The sequence below is a fragment of the Sinocyclocheilus rhinocerous genome, unplaced genomic scaffold (genome assembly GCF_001515625.1).
Source record: "Sinocyclocheilus rhinocerous isolate Xijiao unplaced genomic scaffold, SAMN03320098_v1.1 scaffold247, whole genome shotgun sequence".
Classification (NCBI taxonomy): Eukaryota; Metazoa; Chordata; class Actinopteri; order Cypriniformes; family Cyprinidae; genus Sinocyclocheilus; species Sinocyclocheilus rhinocerous.
Genome location: NW_015662919.1, coordinates 1081605 through 1104063, shown reverse-complemented (window position 1 = coordinate 1104063; position 22459 = coordinate 1081605). Strand labels below are relative to the sequence as shown.

General features: G+C 35.3%; 1 protein-coding gene across 1 annotated transcript in view; it reads left to right on the top strand.

Moving 5' to 3' along the window:
• LOC107728329 (signal-induced proliferation-associated 1-like protein 2) overlaps window positions 1-22459 on the top strand; it is a gene marked incomplete at its 5' end in the record, with an annotated part of 84016 nt that overhangs the window by 37804 nt on the left and 23753 nt on the right. The window contains 4 exons of the mRNA XM_016538462.1: window positions 2278-2430; window positions 3788-3897; window positions 5541-5623; window positions 12814-13220. Coding sequence (XP_016393948.1) covers window positions 2278-2430; window positions 3788-3897; window positions 5541-5623; window positions 12814-13220 — 753 coding nt within the window. The remainder of the gene's footprint in view (window positions 1-2277; window positions 2431-3787; window positions 3898-5540; window positions 5624-12813; window positions 13221-22459) is intronic.

Here is a 22459-nt window from a genome sequence, read left to right as displayed (position 1 = left end):
AAACCTGATTCACATAAAGGGAAAATAGGTTCAATATGTGAAAATAAATATATTCAAATAGAAAACGGTTATTTTAAATTGTAGTAATATTTCACAATAATGATGTTTTTTCTGTATTTTTGATCAAATAAATGCAGGCTTGGTGAGCAGAAGAGCCTTCTTTCAAAAAATTCAAAAATCTTGCAGACCATTCTATAGTATATTGTTCATTTTCGGAGCTTGAAAACCTCATTTGCCTTTGGAAAATATCTTAAAATTGTTTGCAGAATTGCTTCTTGAATAAATAAATTTTATTTTAAGGATATTTTTACCGACAAATAAGTCAAAAATACTCATTAAGATTTTTTTGCATTGCACAAACCTGATTCACATAAAGGGAAAATGTATTCAAATATGTGTAAATTGCAAAAAAAAAAATAATAATTTTAGTTTTAAAACATTTTCAGTTTCAGCATGCACTAACAATTTACCCGCTGCTGGAAAGTGTTGTGTTGCTGCTGACACAGATCATCATGAATTCAGCTTCCTGTATTTGGTATGCAGGCGATATGCCTTTGTTATAATGTGGTCAATTTGTTCTCACTTGGAAGCCCCTCGCGGTGTTGATGACCTTTCCCGGCTCCTCTATGAGACCGCATGTGGAGAGAGCTGTGCCACGCTTCAGTAAAGCCACACCACTGGACTCTCTTACCCTCTTATTAGTGATGCACTCATACTAACTCTAAAAACACACCTCTCACGTTTTCACAAGGAAATGCATGAAGTGATTAAATGTATACCTTGAATGCAATGAAAAGTCGCTTTGGATAAAAGCATCTTCTAAATGCATAAATGTAAGATATTTACAGCCGTTAAAGGACTTCTTGCATGTTCAGGATCAGATGCTTGCGTTTTATGACTGGTGCTTTTTAATGAGGTGACGTGTGATTGGGTCGCTGGCAGTCAGTGAGGACTGCGCTTATGTTCAAAATAACATATTACTATAATACTTACTATATTTGTAGTATGCATGCTGTGCACATCTTCTGTATGCATTGAAAACCCAGATGCACATTTGCCCACATGTCAAAGAAATACAGGAAAAAGTTAATTGCAATAACATATTTAATAGAAAACAAGGTTTCAATAATGTTTCAGCTGTTTTTGATGTCAGACTAAAGTTATTAATAAGATTATATTGGTCATTTTTATGATCAAATATTTTTAATTTTATTTGTATTTATTTAGTATGAAGTTTATTTATTATAATTTAATTTCGTATTAATGTATTGGTACAATTAATAATTCAATTAATATAGATCAATCAGTCAAATTTATTAATAAAATGATATTGATCAAATATTATTCAGTATTTATTTAGTATTCATTTAATTTATATATTCTAATTTTATTTAATAATAATGTATTGGTCCAATTAATAATTCAATTAATATAAATCAGTCAGTTAATCAGTTAATAAAGTTGTATTGATCATTTGTATCATATTAGTCAGTATTCGTTTAGTATTAGTTTAGGTTAAAGTTATTAATAAGATTATATTGAACATTTTTATTATCAAATATTTTGAGTATTTAGTATTACTTTTGTTTATTTGTTTAGTTTAATTTACTTTAATTTATTATTAATGTACTGACCTAATTAGTAATTTAACGAATATAAATGAATTTATAAAATGAGATATGATAATTATGATCAAATATTAGTCAGTATTTGAATTAAATTATGAATTAATGAATCAACCAATAACATTAAGTAATAATAATATGAATAATTGTAGTTTTAGTCATAGTTTTTATTTGCATGTTCATTCATTTTATTATTTTGTTTTTGTATAATTTATTATTATTATTATATTGCTTGTTTCTTTGTAAAGCAGCTTGAGGAGCTGCATTTAAAAATGCAATATAGAATAAAATGTATTATTATTATTGCTATTATTATTATTATTATTATTGATGCTTGCAATAATTATGAGACTGTGTGTTGCCTAATTATCCATGACTTTTTGCACAAATGTGCTTGATTTTATTTCATAATTTCTCAGCATTGATAAGAATGTCATGGTAGATAAAGTAATGCTCAATGTTGCATGCACTCTCCTGCTGTTCAAGATCAGACACACTGATGTCAGGCTGTCAGACAGTCCTCACCTGATGTTGCTCTCCTGACTCTCTCTGATCCGCGGTTTGTACGTTAAGCTGAAATCTGAACTCTGCTGTAGTCACACTCCTCTGGATCTGCAGCAGCTGGCGTGTCTGTCTGTTTCTCTCGCTGCAGGAGCGTTCAGGATGTTGAGAAGCCTCCGATCTCGTCCTGCAGTAAAGGAGGCTCGTCCCAACACTACCGCAGCTCACCCAGTAACCAGTCGTCCTCCAGCGACCCGGGACCCTGCGCAAGCACCAGCTGGAGCCAGCAGCCGGGATACGACGGGTAACACACACTCACAGAGAATTATTCCATAACACATATATATATAATTAATAAGATTATATTGATAATTTTTATTATCAAATATTATTGTAGTATTTAGTCATATTTTAGTTTATTTATTATAGTTTAATTTAGTATTAATGAAAATGAATCCAATGAAAAGCTCAATTAATATAAATCAGTAAATTAGTAAAATTATATTGATCATTTTTATCAAATATTATTCAGTATTTTAGTTTATTCTAGTTTAATGTAGCATTCATGTATTGGTTCAATTAATATACATTAATAAATCAAACAAAAACATTTACAGCATTATATTGATAATTCTTTTGATCTTTTTTTTTAAATAAAATTTATTTCGTTTTAATTCAGTTTGTTATCATTTAATTTAGAATTAATGTATTGGTCCAATTAATAATTATATTAATATAAATCAATCAATGAATCAGTTAATAATGTATTGGTTCAATTAATTTAAATTAATAAATCAAACAAAAACATTTATAGCGTTATATTGCTAATTATTTTCCATTTTTTTAAATAAAATTTATTTTGTTTTAATTCAGTTTATTATCATTTAATTTAGAATTCATGTATTGGTCCAATTAATATTTATATTAATATAAATCAATCAATGAATCAGTTAATAAAATTGTATTGATATTTTTTTTATCAAATATTAGTCAGTATTAGTTTAGTGTTAATTTAGTTTATATATTATAGTTTAATTTAGTACTAATGTATTGGTCTAATTAATATTTAAATTAATGTAAATCATCCAATAAATCAATTAATAGCAATATATTAATAATTGTATTATTTCATATATATATATATAATTATTATTTAATATTAATTTAGTATAGATTTCATTTATTTAATATAGTTTAATTTGGTATTATAGTATTAATAAAAACATTTATTAATTTATACGTGTTTATAATATAAATATGTATACATATTTTATTTAATCTTATAATAAACTTGGGTTTATCGTATTGTCCATCTGACTTAGGTTAATTTGGGTTTTAGAAATTAATTCATAAGTATCCTTATCAATGTTCAGGCAAAGTAACTGGTAATTTACTAATTTAGTAAAAGTGATTAGTACTCAATTTAAAGTCAGCCATAAAGACTTTTAGACAGCGCACTTTTAGCAAATTTCACATGTCTCGTACAGCATTGACAAAAGCCTCCTTCACACATTTTATTACCAGACTTTGTTGAACTTTTTTTATTAATATCCAATGTTTCTCAACTCCCATAATCAAGACTGACAGTTGTTTAGGATCAGTAAAGAAATGAGCTGTTGCTGTCATTTTGGCCGTTCCCATGAGTCTGAACTCTTCCGCAGGTGTCAGTCTCCTGTGCTCCACGAGCGCTCGGCTGAAGCCCAGGGCATGCTGGGAGACGGGGAGATGCTGAGGGAGAGAGAGCCGACTCTCGAGAGGACACGCTCTGCAGGTGCCATTCACACATTTACACTGATCATTCTCACAAGTGAAGGTCAGGAAGACATTAGCTACTGGACTGAAAAGATACTGGAGATTATTATACGGGAACTTGGGGATGGGCGATTTTTTCCGATTTTATCGATGAATTCGAATTTAATGTTTTGCCACGATTTTTTTTTTTTTTACAATTTTGAATTGAATTATTACCAAACATTAGAATTAGACACTTAGACAATATGCCAATGATAACAGGAAAGAGAAAACAATGATCGCGTGTGACGCGCTCTGTGAAGTATACCATCAGTAGAATATAGAACTAGCTGCCATTCACACAGAATGCGCTTTTGTGTTGACAAAGATGCGACACGGGCAGTGGAATAGGAAAAAATGCAGGAAGATGGGAGTTGAAGTTCTTTTAACTTGAGCGCCACATTTTTAGAAAGCGTTTCATGCATAGTGAGCGCAACAGTCAAACGTGTCCATGTTTACATAGTTCTGATTAACCGCTCACGTGTGACACGCTCTGTGAAGGACTATAAGTAGAATATATCACTAGGTGCCATTCAGACAGAATGCACTTCTGTGTTTACAAAGATGTGCCGCGGGCAGTGGAATAGGAAAAAATGCAGGAAGATGGGAGTTGAAGTTCTTTTAACTTGAGCGCCACATTTTTAGAAAGCCGTTTCATGCATAGTGAGCGCAACAGTCAAACGTGTCCATGTTTACATAGAAAAAACTATGGAAAAGCAGCGCAATCAAATAAAAACCTGTAAAGAACTAATAGTGTATGTCTGATATTTCATCTTTGCATCATGGTGACTGTTCATTGTTTTTACAGAACATTTATTGTTAATTATAGTCTACTGGTGTTATACCTTCAGTCATTTTGAATTTGAATTACCGTGACTTTTGAGAATTTTTTTAAAGCATTTTCCTTGTATTATTTCTGAACATATAATATGTATAAGACAAGTTTGTAGAAGATGTAGTTGTAGTTCATGCATCTTTTCCGCAAAGATATTTAACAAGTGATTTGTTTAGCATTTACATCATGTTGACAACTTCATGTGTGGTGCACTTAAAATAGAATTTTCTTTAATTTGAGGGTTAATAAAGAAAAAGTTACTTTAATCATGTTTTAGTTACATTTTCAAGTTGACTAGTTAAAAATCGCAAAAATTAAGAATCGGTCAAGCGTTCTGAAAAAAATCGAGATTTTGTTTTTTTGCCATATCGGCCAGCCCTACGGTAACTTTTCAGAAAAAAAGCCTGCTGAGAAAAAAAACCCGATTAATCTGGGTAAAACTGCATTTGAAAACTCAACACTCAATTAACCATCTTCCCAAACTTCCCAAATGAGAAGCGTTCATAAGCTGTTGTCAGCAAAAGAGAAGTTTGGCGGCTTTCTACCAAAATACAATTTTATATCGCAAATGCAATTTTTAACAGAAAAATCACAATTAAATTTTTTCATTCAGCCCTAGTTATTGTAGTCAGTCTGGTTTCTAGAATACTCTAGTTGATTAGTAGTTGGTCCAAGGTTGTCTACCAGCCCTAAGACTAATCATCTAGACCAGTTTGGACCAGCTAGAAACCATGTTAGACCGTGTCTATGCTCTTGTGTTTGCTGCAGTCAGTCTGTTTTCTTCACAGAGGCGAAGTGGCACGTCCCTTCCACCAAGATCCTCAACTCCTTGAAGGAAAGAGGCAAGGATTCGCCAAACAAGTCGACGCGGGTAAGACTATTCCCACTCAACGCTCCTGTAGAGTAGAAGTGATGCCAAGAACCGTACATAAGCCCAACCATTAAATACCATTAAAACAGTGAACCTTTATAACTCCAAGGCCCTGCAGTGTCCACTACAATAATCCAAACCCTCCTCCATGTTCTCTAATAGTTTCCTCTGGTACATCTGCTGTAATGATAAAGCTCTGTTTTCAAAACCTTTTTTTTAAATTTTTTTATAGAAACTAGGAGTTTCCATAGATTAACATGGGCAACTAAAATAATTAATTCAAATTAACTATTGGAAATGTAAATTTTGGATGAGAATTTTTAAATAATATTTCGCTCAGAATCACTTATTATAGTTAACTAAACCTTTAACCAAAACAATAAAATGAAAGTAAAATATTTAAAAAATAATCTGTTTTTATATCAACTATTTGCCAAGGCAACAATTTTTCATTTAGTTTAACTTGAAGAATTAATTCAATAATAATAATTTATATAATGTTTTTTCTGGATTTTTTGGTTGGTATTGTGTCTCTATCCATTAAAATAAACCTACCATAAAAATTACAGACCCTTCATTTCTTTGTAAGTGGGTAAACTTACAAAATCAGCAGGGGATCAAATAAATATTTTTCCCACTGTAAAAAATAGCTAATAAAAAAAGACTGACAACAAAATTTCTAAGACTTTAAGAAAAAAATTTAAACGAAAATCAGGAAATGCAACAATAAAAAATAAATATTCAAACAATTAGAAAACATTATCATAATTATATTCTATATACAAAATGCCCATGCCCATAAGATTTTATATCCATATATCCAGGTTTTCCAAGGCTGAGGGAAGAAAAAAATGTGTAATTCACCTAAAAAAAATTTTTTGTTTTAGCTTATTTTATTGCTTGTTTTGTATTATATAAATCATTGGTTGAGGACCACTGCCTTAAAATCAATATGAAATAATAGGTTGATAAGAATCTTACTGAAGCCATAAATCTAACCCTTAAAATCGTATTGCTTGATAGTAATTTTGAACCAAGGATGTTGATTCAGGAACATGTCCTACTTGCCAAAATCATGCTAGTCCTACACACAGCCGTATAGGAGCTTATGAGGTCTGGTTCATTTAAAGGACAGAAGAGCGCTGACAAAATGTGCTTTATGTATAATTCATTTGGTTTGTGGCTAGCCATCAGGAGGCATTTGTTTATATATGCAACTGTATGTTTATAAATGCTGGACGAATTCATAATATGGGAATTCCCTTCAGTGTCAGAATGTGTTTTATGTGGTGAGCCGGATTTACACTTCACATATGAACCATATAATCACGTTGCATAAGTGGAAACATGGGCTTCCTCTGCTTGGGAAACTTCTTCGACTCGACTTTAGGGTGTTACTGCATACGCTGAAGCTTGATATGACAAACACGCAGACGGAGGCGCATGAGGCCTGTAGTTGCTGCTGTCAGTGTGCATGTGCATCAGTGTGATGAATGAATGCCGATAAGGTCAGTCTGCCCTTGGTGCTGTTATCAGGGACACGCTCACGTTCGTCTGTCTCTCACCTTGGATGTGAGTTTTATCCAATATCTCACAATGCCTGTTCCTATAATAGCATCTGACCACCGGCGTCCAGCTGAAAGTAAATTATGATCGTTTAGTGCAGGACGGCGGGGTCTAGAAACAACAGGCTCCTGTAGTACATATATAGTGTATAAGCTGTCTTCCAAAACCTAGTAAGCTGCCTTGCTGAAATGATCTTCATACTATAAGTGACTGAATTGTAATCTACATATGCAGCATCTCCGCTAATGAGTCTGGCTTTAGTTAATAGTGAGAAGCATAAAATTGACCTAGTGCACCTTAATGTTGAGTAAAATATCTATACTTTTCGGTATTGAATGAAAAACTGTAATAAAATAATACTATATATACAGTGTATATATATATATATATATTCAGTATCTTAAAGTCTCATAATAAGCATAAAAATGACTAGTGCACAAATATTGAGTGAAATCATTTTTAATAACATTTTTCACTTTTACGTATTGAATGAATAATAATACTGTAAGAAAAATAAATATATAAATAAAATCATATATATAATATAAAATATAATATAATAATAATATATATATCATAAACTTATGTATAATAATACAATTATTTTTGGGTCATCGGTCATCAAAGCTCTGTAAATACTATCACAGACGCGGAGATGTACCTTTAATTTCAACAAGCTGATTCCTCACAAAAAAAAAAAACATATCATGTTTTCAGGCCATTTGAAGTTTGATTTTGACGTGACAAAGTGGTGATATATAAGTGTGTGTATTGCTTACTTACAATTTAATGAGTCTTCCCATTAATGCCATAATTTTGTTTATTCAGACTGATTCGCGAACGCAGAATGCGCACAAACACAAGAGGCGAGATTTATCGCATGAACCAACCATAGCCGATCATAACCATATCCAGTCATGTCGCGATGGAGGCATTGCCTCCTGTCACGTGACTTTCCCCCATTCATTCTCAATTACCCCCCACCAAACTCACCGCACGCTTTAGTTGGTCTGTTAAAACTCAATGGGTTCAGGGGAGGCGAGAGAGACGCGGACTTCCGCTGTTACTTTACCTTATAGTATGTATGTATGTAGTAGTATTATTTTATTATTTTTTATTTAAGATTATTAATATAATTTTGATTTAGATTTTTTTATCTATACTTTCAGTATTGAATGATATATTGTAATAAAATGAATATATAAATAAATGTATAAAATAAGTCAATATATAAATATATTTATTTATTTATTTGTATGTTTATTTTTATTACAGTCATATATATATATATATATTCAGTATCTTAAAGTCTCATAATAAGCATAAAAATGACTAGTGCACAAATATTGAGTGAAATCATTTTTAATAACATTTTTCACTTTTACGTATTGAATGAATAATAATACTGTAAGAAAAATAAATATATAAATAAAATCATATATATAATATAAAATATAATATAATAATAATATATATATCATAAACTTATGTATAATAATACAATTATTTTTGGGTCATCGGTCATCAAAGCTCTGTAAATACTATCACAGACGCGGAGATGTACCTTTAATTTCAACAAGCTGATTCCTCACAAAAAAAAAAAACATATCATGTTTTCAGGCCATTTGAAGTTTGATTTTGACGTGACAAAGTGGTGATATATAAGTGTGTGTATTGCTTACTTACAATTTAATGAGTCTTCCCATTAATGCCATAATTTTGTTTATTCAGACTGATTCGCGAACGCAGAATGCGCACAAACACAAGAGGCGAGATTTATCGCATGAACCAACCATAGCCGATCATAACCATATCCAGTCATGTCGCGATGGAGGCATTGCCTCCTGTCACGTGACTTTCCCCCATTCATTCTCAATTACCCCCCACCAAACTCACCGCACGCTTTAGTTGGTCTGTTAAAACTCAATGGGTTCAGGGGAGGCGAGAGAGACGCGGACTTCCGCTGTTACTTTACCTGCTGGTGTCGCTGTTGAATAGTTTTACTTTAGAAAAACGAGTGATTTATACGCTTTTTATGTCATATTTTGTAATATTTGCATTGTTTTATTTTGTACTATGATTTTATATTCTCATCCAATTTTTTGAGGCACTGCCTCACTTGCCTCCTGGGAGGAAACGCCCCTGATATATATATACTGTATATTTATATATTTCCCCCCGAATGAAAACGTATAACATTAGTAAGATCATTCTCATTTGTTCCAAGGTAAATTAACGTTCATTACTTTTTCACTTACACTAATGTTATCACTTGTAATTTCTTTCAAATGAGACTTTTCTCTTTCAATGACTGTGAAGAGCATTTGCCTCCATTCTCATTTGCAAACAGTTTTTGCAGTTTGTGGTTTTTAATCACGTAACTTCGTAATTTAAAAATTTCTATTAAAGAAAATTGCAGATAATGTCTTAATTCATTCCAGCCCACATCAAGTATCATATCCAATAAGTTTTTACACCATTTTACTAAAACTCATTCCAAAGCTCATTCCTATGGCATGTTCTCTAATGCTTTTCTCAGTTGCTCTGAAGACTTTAAGATCCTGAGGATGTTTAATCTACAGAAAATTATTTGTGTGTCTGTGAGGAAGAGCTATAGGCGGTTTGTATCTGTACAGCCTTTTAACAAATATGGAAAAATATGAAAGATTAAAGGACCGTCTCATTATCCACGTTAAGTGGAATGAGTTTTACAGCTGCATTAATAAGTGTGTTGGATCATTTCATGGCAGTCTGTATAAAAGCAGGTTTAATGTCAGGATCAGTCTCTTAATTATGTTTGTTATTGTCTGTTTGCCTTCTACCATCTATATCAATAACTTACAAACCTTTTAATCTCTGAAATGGTCTCTAATGTCTGTTGCATTGTGTAAAATGCTGTTGTCCATATCCGCTGGGAGATGTACACGGCTCTGCTCTCTTGATTTATTACGCCTATTGTCTGCGCACTAATTAATGAATACAGCACATATTTGCATACATTATCAGTCACAGAATTATTCATTAGCTCACAGTAATTAGTTGTGCTGGTCTTTGCAGTGTGCAGTGGTACATTTAAATTGGCATGATATTAGTTTGGACTAAAGATGGTGTCAAATGACAGAATATGACAGCAGATACGGCCTGTTTTCCATCTGCTAATTAGAATTATAGATCAGAAAATATGCAAGCATGCACAAAATGTCACGTAGACAATGGGATGATATTTATTGTGTTGCAATGAGCTACTTTTTTTGTTTCCTTTGTATAATGTTTAAACCCACATTTTAGCTGTTAATACATGTGCTCTGAAACACTGAACCTTGTGACTTATGCTGGCAGTGTTAGTTATATCTCATGTATATATTTATTATTTATATGTATTTTATTACGCATATTACATATATACTGTGTATATATATATATATATATATATTAGGGATGCACGCTATTATCGGAACGTTATCAGAATCAGCCGATAAAAGCTTAAAATAAAAATATCGGCATCGGCCCGATATGAAAAATGATGCCGATATGCCTGGCCGATAAGACGAATAGCTCACATGTGCTCAGGCTGTGATAACGATAAGATCACGTCAGCAGTGTGGTCATTCTTGAAACAAACTTTTGCCTGAATGGTGGTTAGTTTCACTGTTTTGGATCGCAGCATTTCATTTGCAGAATGCACGTACAGAATGACACATCCAGTGTGCGACAGAGTCAACAGTAGGTGTGTTTGACTTGAAGCTGCGCTGCGCAGATCGATCGGTAAGCCTCCCCTGGGTTATAATTCCCATCCGGTAAGGTGTTTTATAGGGCTGTGCAATTAATTGCATGCCATTGTCATGCGTATCTTGTCAGTAAAGCCGGTTCCGTGATTAGTAGTAAATCGCCATCACCTGCTTTCAGATGGAGCGACATTTACTACACAGAGCCGTAGTTCACTGACAATTAGGCAATATTGCCTAGAATGTCAGTGAACTACGGTTCTGTGTATTAAATGCCGCTCCATCTGAAAGCAGGTGATGGCGATTTACTACCAATCACGGAACTGGCTTTACTGACGAGATGCGCTTGACAATCGCATGCGATTAATTGCACAGCCCTAGTGTTTTATTTAGGGGACGTTAAATGAACGTAAAATACACAAATAACATTAAGATACTTGTATTTCTGAATAAATAAAGCAGTAATTGATGTCATAAAATCACGAATCTGTTTTGATTTAAAGGTCAGAAGCTATAGCTTACATGCAAAAAAATATTTTAGCGAATCAGCGCGCTTTATTCAGGTCAGGTGACAAGGCTACTTTCACTTTGAAAAGACGTGCTAGCTGAGAGGAGTTTCATCAAAGCTGACTATAAGTGATCGAGGATGGATAATTTCGTCAAACTTGATGAACCTGTGATATCGTCTCGGTTACGTATGGTAACCCTCGTTCCCTGAAGGAGGGAACGGAGACGTCACGTCGGATGACCGACGAATTGGGATCTCGCTTAGAGAGACCAATCTACTTCGAGTGTAAAGCGAAAAGCTGAATATGCGCTGCATCTGCTGCCTACTTATACTCACGCTGTGATCAGCGGCAGCTGGATGCAATAATCGCATGCCAATGTGCATTGGCTCGTTTAGTTTACACTCGAAGTAGATTGGTCTCTCTAAGTGAGATCCCAATTCGTCGGTCATCCGACGTGACGTCGAGAGTGACCGACTGAACGGGAACTTCTTCAGGGCGAAAAAGGAAAATAAAAGCTGAAACGTTTTCACGAACCTTGCAAAAGCAGAGCGTTACAATGGTGAGGGTAAAGCTCCATGTATTGCGTGTAATCACATCCATACAGTTTATGATCACAGCAACAACAACGTTTGTCAGGCATCTACATTGTCATCTGAGGAGATTACAAAGATTAAACGAGTGTTTTTTTTTACTCTAAAACATGAAATGTGGAGTTATCTGCTTTTGCTATAAAACAAACTTTTAATATGTAAAAAAAAAACATACTTTTAATGAACTTTAATTTTGTAAATTACCTGTATTTAAGTTATTATTACTTAATCAAAACAACCCAACTGCAGTTTGATTGATATTACTTGGAATGCGCAATAAAAAAAACTTGATTTCTGAAGTTATCAGTTTTTGCAAACGAACTCCTCATATATATATAAAATATTGCAAAGCAGTTGCTAGAGTATCTTTTGTATGAATTTAGTTTTTTTTTTTTTTATATATTTCTATCTCTGTTGTTTGTTTGTTTTTTTAGAAAATATAAGTGGTTCTTGCCCATGCAAATATTGCAGTGCAGTTGCAAGAGTATTTTTTTTTTAAGTATTCATTTATTTATTTGAATTTATTTTTATTTTTTTTAAATATATTTATATTTGTGTTGCAGATAGATTAATTTTTTATTTTAATATATTTATTTTAAATATTTTTCTTATATTTATATATATGTTATTTAAGAAAATATATGTGGTTCTTGCCCATGCAAATAATGCAACGTAGTTGCTAGAGTATTCTGGGTGTTTTTTAGGTTGTTGCTATAAAAGATAGCAAACATGCCATAGTAAATGTCTTGCCAAAAAAGTGCCCTATTATTAATGTTTTCTTGGTATCTGTTGTCCTCCAGCAGGGCGGCGATAAGAACTCCAGCCACTCCAGCAGTAACACTCTGTCCAGCAACGCCTCCAGCAGTAACAGTGATGAGAAGCACTTCGGCTCCGGGGACCTGATGGATCCAGAGATGCTGGGTCTCACCTACATCAAAGGAGCCTCCACAGACAGCGGCATTGACACCGCGCCCTGTAGCATGACCCCAGGGGTCGCCAGTGCATCCGTGGCCCGCGTAATGCTCCAGGGCCACGGAGCGTCTGATCCGGGACACCCTTGGACACCGGAGCTGACAGAAGAAGGGTCCACGGAGGAGGACCACGGCAGGTTGTACCTTCCCCAGAGCTACGGCACAGCTCTTGCCACCGGACATGCACCCGCGGATGGGAGTATGGGAGACCCGAGCGAGATCTCGTCTCATTCTAGGTGAGCAAAAGAGAGAGAGCTGATGTTTATGAGAATATAAATGGGTCAGATTTGTAGCTTGAGGCTGAATGGATCAAGTGTTTCCTGATTGATTATGTTCGGATAATGTTTTTGCCAGCATTATTGATTAGCCTACTGGCTAGATTTCAGCTGTGGAATGCTAACAACAGAAAATGTGCAATTCTCAGTCTGCTATCAGTTATTGTTTATAAATATGTGCATATTCTTCAGTTACACACAATTAATAAAGTGCTTTGCTTGTCTGGACATTTTACATATCCAGCTGTGTGTATTCACTTGGAGAGAGAGGAATGCTGCTTTTTAATAACAGGTCAGCAGGGTTTTTACATCTAAATTGCTAACACTGACTTTCTGTCCTCACTTTGAAAGCTTGACCAGTTCAGAAGTTCGGGGTCATACAGATAATTTTTGAAAGAAGTCTCTTCTGCTTGCCAAGGCTGCATTTATTTGGTCAAAAGTACAGTAAAAACATTAATATTGTGCAATATTATTACAGTTCCAAAGAACTGTTTTCTATTTGAATATATTGTAAAATATAATTTATTCCTGTGATCAAAGCTGAATTTGCAGCATCATTACTCCAGTCTTCAATGTCACTTGATCCTTCAGAAATCAATCTAATATGCTGATTTGCTGCTCAAGAAACATTTCTGATTATTATCAATGTTGAAAACAGTTGTGCTGCTACAGATTTTTGTGGAAAACGTCAGGATTGCTTGATGAATAGAAAGTTCAAAAGAACAGCATTTATTTGAAATAGAAATCTTTTGTTATAAATGTCTTTAATGTCATTTGCGAATGTAATGCGTCCTTGCTGAATAAAATTATTAATTTCTTTAACAAAAAAAATCTTACTGACCCCAAATGTTTGAATGGTAGTGTGTATTTGAAGCACTCGGTTGGTGCAGCTGAAAAATTATTTCCAGTGATTCCAGGCCAATTAAGCTTGTTTCCAATTGCAGTCTCTTTTTTGCATCATGGAAAAGAAAGTTATATTGTCTTGATTTGCATTGAAGACATTATTTGCATTGTACTGAGTGATCATAAAAGTTGTGCAACTGAGATAACATGGGATAATAGAAAATGTTTTTAAAGGGAAAAATAGATGGCTTTGTGTATAGCACTTAAATGTAGACATATAGGGTTATTTTCCATCCATACAGTGAAACAGTGCTTTGTTTTGCACTGCAGAGCAATTCAGGAAAACCATTAGCAAAATTGTCAAATTACCTTCTATTATGTTAAGAGTGTTCTCATGTTCTTCAGAACCAACTGTCTTCAAATGCATGGATAAGTGAGGTTTCAAAAGTACATAACTTTAAGGAGTATTATTAGAGCTTCTTATGTTGACTAAACCCTTGTGAGTATAGACTATTATATAAAAGGCAGAAAAATGGTAAGAAGTCTCTTAGAGATGGACGGAGAGAATGGCAGCTGTCATGCTGTTGTAGAAAGGTCAGGGTCCTGCTCATAGGCATGTTGTCAGTTCTGATGTGTGTGTTTTTGTGTGCATGTTTGTCTTGTGAATGTATTTCAAAAGTTGCCCGAACAGAGCGCTGTCAATGCAGAATTCACCCGCTGTCTCCTAAACGGAAGGCCAAGGGATCATTCCTAGAGACCGGCTGCATTGTATCGCTATTGATCTAATCACTTTAAAGGTGTTTTCAGACCTGTACATCATTTGCTTTGTTCCAAAACAGGGACTTAAATTGTTACAATATTGCATTCTCTTCTTGGGTCCATTCACTTTCACAAGGCAACATTTTAAAGCATACCCAAATGTGTTACAAATCACATGTGAGTAAAACTGCCCTCTCTTTGCAGAGTACACACCTTGATATTCACTTGCTGTGCATTTGGGTGGTTTTTTGCCTACTTGTTGTGCATTAAAATTATGTAACGCACACCTAGCCATGGATTATCCTCTACATCAGTCAGTGGTTCCCAACCTCGTTACTGGAGTACCCTCATTACTGCACGTTTTGCATGTCTCCTTAATCAAACACACCTGATTCAACTCATCAGCTCATTAGTAGAGACTCCCAAGACCTGAAATGGGTGTGTTGGTCAAAGGAGATATGCACAGTGTGCAGTGTTGGTACTCCAGGGGCCCGTTTCAGAAAGGAGGTTAAGTGAAAACTCTGAGCATGTTAACCCTTAAATGAGGACTATATAAGAAAAATATATAAGATATTTAGTCTTATTTCCTGGGGGGATCTAAATTAAGTGCATTTTACTTAAGTAAAATTATCTGCCAGTGTGGTAATAAAAATAATCTTAATGCAAATGGAAAACAAGATTATTCGGAGTGTCTATTACTAAGTGCAAATTTACAGTAGCTCCGCTCTCCAATGTGACACAAGGTTAAATACGACGCGCATGATTAACGACTTCAGTGGTGTAGGCAGTAAAGCGTTGGGAGCGGAAAACTAGCTTGTGACGTGATTGATCGGGTTCGAGTCTGGCTTTTGCCGAGCTCGCTCTTCTCACTTTTCCAATCACATATCATATTAGAATTTATTTTCAATAAAAATGAAGAAAATGTTCTAAAAGTGTAAGTAAAGTGCCCAGCGATCGTCTTTTTGTCGGGTACTGTTGCCATGGTGAATCGTAATATCGAAGCTCCATTGATCATGGCTTTTCATAGTCGTGGTGCACGTGCTAAACTCAGAGTCAACCTACTCCGAGTCGATTGAACTAACTCAATTCAGCTGTTCTGAACCCGAAAACTCTTTTTTTCCCCATCTCAGAGTAAGTCAACTAAGAGTTCCAGTTTTAACTCCGAGTTGGTTGAACCTCCTTATTGAAATGGGCCCCAGGAGCGTGGTTGGGAATCACTGCCTTAAATATATGAATATATATTTAAGCCTTTTATATATATAAATAAATGATCAGTTAGAGCGGAAATCAAGGCTTTGTTGGGACAGCATTCTTGCAATGTACCTGATTCAACTGAGAAGAGCAATTGACCCTTCGCCCGGAAGAGATGACATGCGATCTGACCAGTCATAACGCAGAATCTGCCTTTTTTCTGACAAACAAACCAGACAGGAGAGTAGATTAATTGGTGTGTATTGTCATCTTTCCGCTGTTGAAACAAGATACCTTCTAATGTTCAGTCATGTTTATTTTGTGCTATAGAAAAGAGGAAGAGACGATCGGTTCATGTGCCTCTTGAACTGAGGCGCTACAGCGATCTGTCACCACACATTTAAGAGCCACAAAACGGTATTTATTGTTCCAATTTTTTTTAAAAAGACAAAATTTGAAAGCTGAGACTTTGTATCATACCAAATGTTATGTGCTCTGTCTTGTCTGACGGCACGTTGTCAGTGTCCTCTTTGCTCCGCGATGTATTTTTCACTACGTGAGGACATGATGTGTGGCGTGAGAGCGCCATGGCCAAAGTGGGCTGGTCTTTGCGACGGGTCAGTTACACTTTTAATATAAAGCAAGCATGTACAAATCTGTTCCTGGAGGGCCAATGTCCTGCCGAGGTTAGCTCCAACCAGATCCAACGCATTTGCCTGGAAGTTTCTTGTGAGTCTGAATTTTTCCTTGATTAGCTGGTTCAGGTGTATTTAATTAGGGTTGGAGCTTAACTTTGCAGGTCAGTGGTCCTCCAAGAACTGGGGCCGGATTCACGAGACATTCTTAAGAAAAAATGTCTTCTTAACTGCCATTTTCTTCTTATTTTTTTAACCTAAGAAACAAGTTAAGAATATTTTGTATTCCCAAAGATTGTTCTCAAGACAAAACTTAAAAAGAATTAAATTCTTGAAAAGAATCTTCTTAAAATTCATTGTAAATAACTTCTTAAAGTTAGGATAGCCCCAGACTTGTCTTAAATCCATAATAATGATTTAATGAATTTATTGGGTTATTTCAAATTAATTGTTATATTTGAACATTACAACAACAATAGCTACATATAATAGGCTACACAATAGGACTATTAATAGGGATGTGCACAAGTTTTCTGAAGTGACAGCGATGACTGATAATGTAAACAATGACTGGTCATGATTATGTGTAGCGCGACTTTTTGCTGAATTCAAAATTCAGTAACAACTTTTCAAAAATGTGTCCGATAGGGAGCTCGTTTTTAATTTTAGCCTATAAATACGACCCGATACTCAAAAAGTGTACTTAAGTACAATATTCAAGTAAATGTACTTAGTTACTGTCCGCCTCTGAATACGACATAATCTTTGGCAATATTCAGCGTATATGAATGTGCCCATACACAGGACACGTTTTCTGTAGCAGCGCGGACATCAGAAACTGTTCACTTGGAAGAGAGCACAAAATCACAGCACAAAAATGAATGAAACAGATCGCTGCAGCTTGAGACAGGCTCTTTAAAAGCAACTGTTCAAAAACACCGCATTAAAAATGCGAAGCCGAGCGCCAGTTAAGCTGGTCGCGATGGAAATAGTGTGCACGTTTATTAGGATTATTACAGTAATCTGCAGGAAGCGCAAAAAGACAATCCTTGAAGTAAGTTTATCAGTGCATCTTTAGCCATGTATTCAGAAAGACTTCTTAAGAACATATTTGAGAACTTAAGAAATTTTCAAGAATTGCACTTAAGAACATTCTTACGAACATCTTGGAATTTATCTTAAGAAGATTTTCGTGAATCCAGCCCCTGGTTTGGACACCTCTAGCATAAACAAACTAAACTAAGGAAAAAAGCACCAGATTCCAAAAACTAAAGCACCATATGAGCCAGGTGTAAAAACGCCATAAACATGCCACTGGGCACCATTTGTAAAGTTATTTCCCTTCTTTGTCTAACCACTGGTGCTTAAATTAAGCAGTACAGGAATTCATTTAATGTTGCTTTGATGGTTGGGTCTCACATTCCTCTATCCCATGTGCACTGGCCAGTGGCTCCCACCACTCCAGCAGCTCCTTACCCCACAGCTTCAAGCACACGTCCTCTCCAGAAACTTCCAGTGCCCAGGCAGTCCCCCACAGTAGCCAGAAGCCAGGGCCCAGCACTAATGCACACACACAAAGCCGGCGTAGGAGGTCTGATGACAAACCGATCCCGGACGAGCCCCCAATAACAGGCTCAGGCCTGTTACCATGTTTTTTTTTCTTTCTGAGAGTAATACTACTACACACCACCAGGAGTGCTAGGGTGCTCTAGTGACTTGCATTTACCCAGGTGGGTGGTAGAGAAAGTCAGATTTGTTGGGAGAGGCAGCATGGCCTACTGGCTGTGTTACCACAAACCGCTCTAAGTCCTGATTGGGAAACTTTGGTTTTAAGCTCAATCGAAAAGGACTCTTTATTGCCACTAGCAATAATATTGTTGTCATTCATTGCTTGGAGATCAAAAAGAGGATTTCTATTCATTAACTATTTCATTACTTCAACTTGTGGATCTCTTGGATCTCATGCACAAGGATTATAAAGATGTAACCTTTCTTGTTGGATTACCTGCATGTTGGATTTGCTTTGCGATTGGAACTGCTCTGTTCAAGATTACCATATTCATCTTTACTGAACTGTCTTTCTCATCATCGAATGATATCAGATAAGGCTTTCACGTTTATTTCAACTCATGTGCTCAACGCATGATGTTGTTACTGTTGTTTAATATCCCATCCTCGATCACTTATAGTCAGCTTTGACGAAACTCCTCTCAGCTAGCACGTCTTTTCAAAGTGAAAGTAGCCTTGTCACAACAAGGGCGCTTGTCGGCTTCTGCAGTAAAACGTGAACTCGCGATGCCTTGAAAGCGGACAAAACCAGCTTTTTTGACAAAACGTGTTTAGGGTTCAGATCGCGCTATATGTGGAGAATAATGCACGGCAATCAGCTCATTTTTTTTTAAAGTGGAGTTTATCGGTTTTTGCAAATGAACTCTTCATATATTGTTTTGGTTATATAAAATTTCAAAGTCCATTTTTAGTGCCTTATTGTTTCATTTGATTTATACCGGATTCATTTTTGTCTATGTGCAGATAAGTTGTCGGATCCCTTCCTAAATCAGATTTATAGCAGTCTTATACTCAAAGTGGTTAAAGCAGTTATATGAGTTTGGGTGAGTGTGTGGAATGGGATTCATCTGCTGGTATGACTGGTTTATTTGGGAGTTAATTGTTTAGGCCACTAAAAGCAACATTAAGACACTTCAAATACAGTAAGAGTTATTTGTTGTTTAATTTAATTTACCATTGGCCATTTCCACATACTCTGAGACTTTGAAATCTCTAGAGCGTGTAAAGCACTCAAGTAAAACTATGTCTAAAAAGAGTTGTATTGTAATTTCCTAATGCGAACAATTAGGTTGGGCCTTAGATTTGATTAAATTTAATCTTGACCTCCAAGCTTGTGCCAGCGTGACTCATTAAGTGTCTGGTTTAAAAGGCCAGGAGAGACCAATCTATTCTGAGGCTGAATTTAGCCAGTGACGAAGGTCTCTCACTTCTTTTTATCCAATTAATTTCTCCGCTGGCACAATCATCAAGCAATTCCAGTTTTCAAGGACGGAAAACCATCTGCAATAGGTTACAGATCAAAGTGAATCTTTCCTCTATCGATCCGAGAACCGTCAGTAGATTAACAGGGCTTGATTGAAGTGAGTTCTGTCCTAAATCAGCTCTGTAAACGTGCAGACGTAATATACTTGGCATGTGTCTCTTCTCATTATTGATCTGTACGCTGATGTCCGATCCCTGTAAACTGTACCGGTCCACACAGAAGATCGGTGTTGCCCACTGGACTCCAAACGTATCCTGGATGGGAAGCGATTGAGCCACCTCTGCTGTTCTTTTAAGAGATCTTTTTAGGTCTTTTTATTTTTTAGATAATGGCTTTAGTGGGAAAAAGTTGTATTGATTTATGTTTGATGAATTTAGGTAAATTTGGCCACTTTCGGCATTGAGATGATTTACCTCAAATCTATCTATCTATCTATCGTTCTATCGATCTATCGTTCTATCTATCGTTCTATCATTCTATCTATCGTTCTATCCTATCGTTCTATCTATCATTCTATCTATCGTTCTATCCTATCTATCATTCTGTCTTTCCTATCGATCTATCGTTCTGTCTTTCCTATCTATCTATCTATCTATCGTTCTATCTATCGTTCTATCGTTCTGTCTTTCCTATCTATCTATCTATCTATCTATCTATCTATCTATCGTTCTATCGTTCTATCTATCTTTCTGTCGTTCTGTCTTTCCTATATCTATCGTTCTATCTATCCAGTGTGGGTTAGTCTGTAATTATTATAATTAGACTTATTTGACAACAGTAGGCATGTATGTTATGTCCACATTCAGATAGCAAGTGTGTAATTGTGCTCTAAATCAAACTCTCTCAGGTCCATCTCTCCACTGATGTATTTTGTTCAGTAAAGGTTTCCAGTTAAACTCTTCTTAGATTGATGGTGCGGCTGAGCTGCTTTTCCCAACTGTTATGAAAGAAGCCGTGGAATGCAGTTAGCACCTCCTTTCCTTGTTTATTCCACCTCAGCCTTTATTTTACGTTACATAACCCAGCCTCTAGACAAATCATCCAATATCACACACATTTATTGTGCCTGCTAATGAATCTTTTTTCCTGTTTGCAGTGCAACTTGACACTATAAACCGCTCGCCATGTGAAAGCAGCTGCTTACTTACTTCTCTGTTTCTTCTACTTTCCTCGGCTTCTTTTGCTCAGTGGAGCCGAGAGCTTGTTGTCTTTCCTTCTGAAGGCTCTAGCCAAGCGGTCCAGGTACATACACACACCCCCACTGTGTATGTTTGTGCTCACGCCGTTAGTGAACTTTCCCTTCGACCCCTGACCTTTCTGTTCTCCTCACTGAGTGTAAATGTCTCGCTGAAATTCTCCCTGCTGTGCTGCAGCGACCCTCCTCTCCTCGCTCACCTCGACACTTTCTGTCAGACTCAGACATAGCCTGTAGTGCTCGTATCAACAGTTGCTCATAGACACATACACCAGTAAAGGCCAATGGGTCACCAAGTGTGTTAAAACTGCGGCGCTAGTGCCAGACAGCTGTGATGACATTGTCCAGCGCCTGCGGGCTTTGAGTTAGTTTTAATACGTCTTCTTCACTATTGCACTTGTTTGGATTTTCGCTGCATTGCTCAGTTGTTATTTTTATCCAAGACGAAATACGTAAAAGACGGCACACATCTTAATGTGACCTTTTCACAATATTAATTAACTCATCTCCAGTATTTACACACTCACTGAGTATTTTTAACTCTGCTGCAGCTTGTATATTTTATGTTTCGTCTAGTATTATTAAGGATATTCCAGAAGAACTGAAGCTGTGCATGGAAATGTCTGTCATTGTTTTCCCTGTGGACACCTGTCAGCCCAAGGCTGAGCCTGATTCTGGGTCTGTAATAGGCTGTTGAATACAGCAGGTTTAACCATAATATATACTAGTTAGGGATGTTCATTTTAACCGGTTAACCGTTAACCGACTAAGAATTTTGACCGATTAACACAATCAGTTAAATGGTTTAAAAAGTAATTTTTTTTTTTTCAGTAATTTATCAAAATATAGAAAAAGTTTTGCTGCATGGTTAAAATACGCTACGCTTATAAATAAAAAAAAAAAATTTAGAGAAAAAAAAACAAGTTGCATATAAGTCACATTTTATTATTTCATTCAGAAATAGGCCTAATGCCGACGCGAAATGTTTACAAACATTATAATAAACACTGTAAACATAGCTAGGCTATTTTAGTTCCCCTCACTCCACAACAAATCCTTTCAATTAACAGTATTTAGAAAATAACAAGAATCAAAAATATAAGAGAAGCTATAGCTATATAAACGACAAGCCAAAACGAATTCATTTAGGCTAAAACGAATCTGAAACCAACGTTGGGTCTCTCATTTGACACAAAGTCAAATGTTTCTGTATTCGCGATGTATTTGAATGCCAAATTATTATTTATTATGTACTTCACTCACGTTCCAATGAGCTGTGCATTATCCCTTACTTGTATTATTATATATGTTATTTGCATTATTGTTATTTTTTGCATATATATATTAATTTTATTATTATTATTTATTTATTGAATTTATGTTTTGATTATTTCGTTTATTTATTTAAAAAAAGGCTAGTTTAATACATTACTTGTTTCATTATTGTTTGCATGTTTAATTTAATTTTAATTAATTATATATACTGTATATGTGTGTGTGTGTGTGTGTGTGTATATATATATTA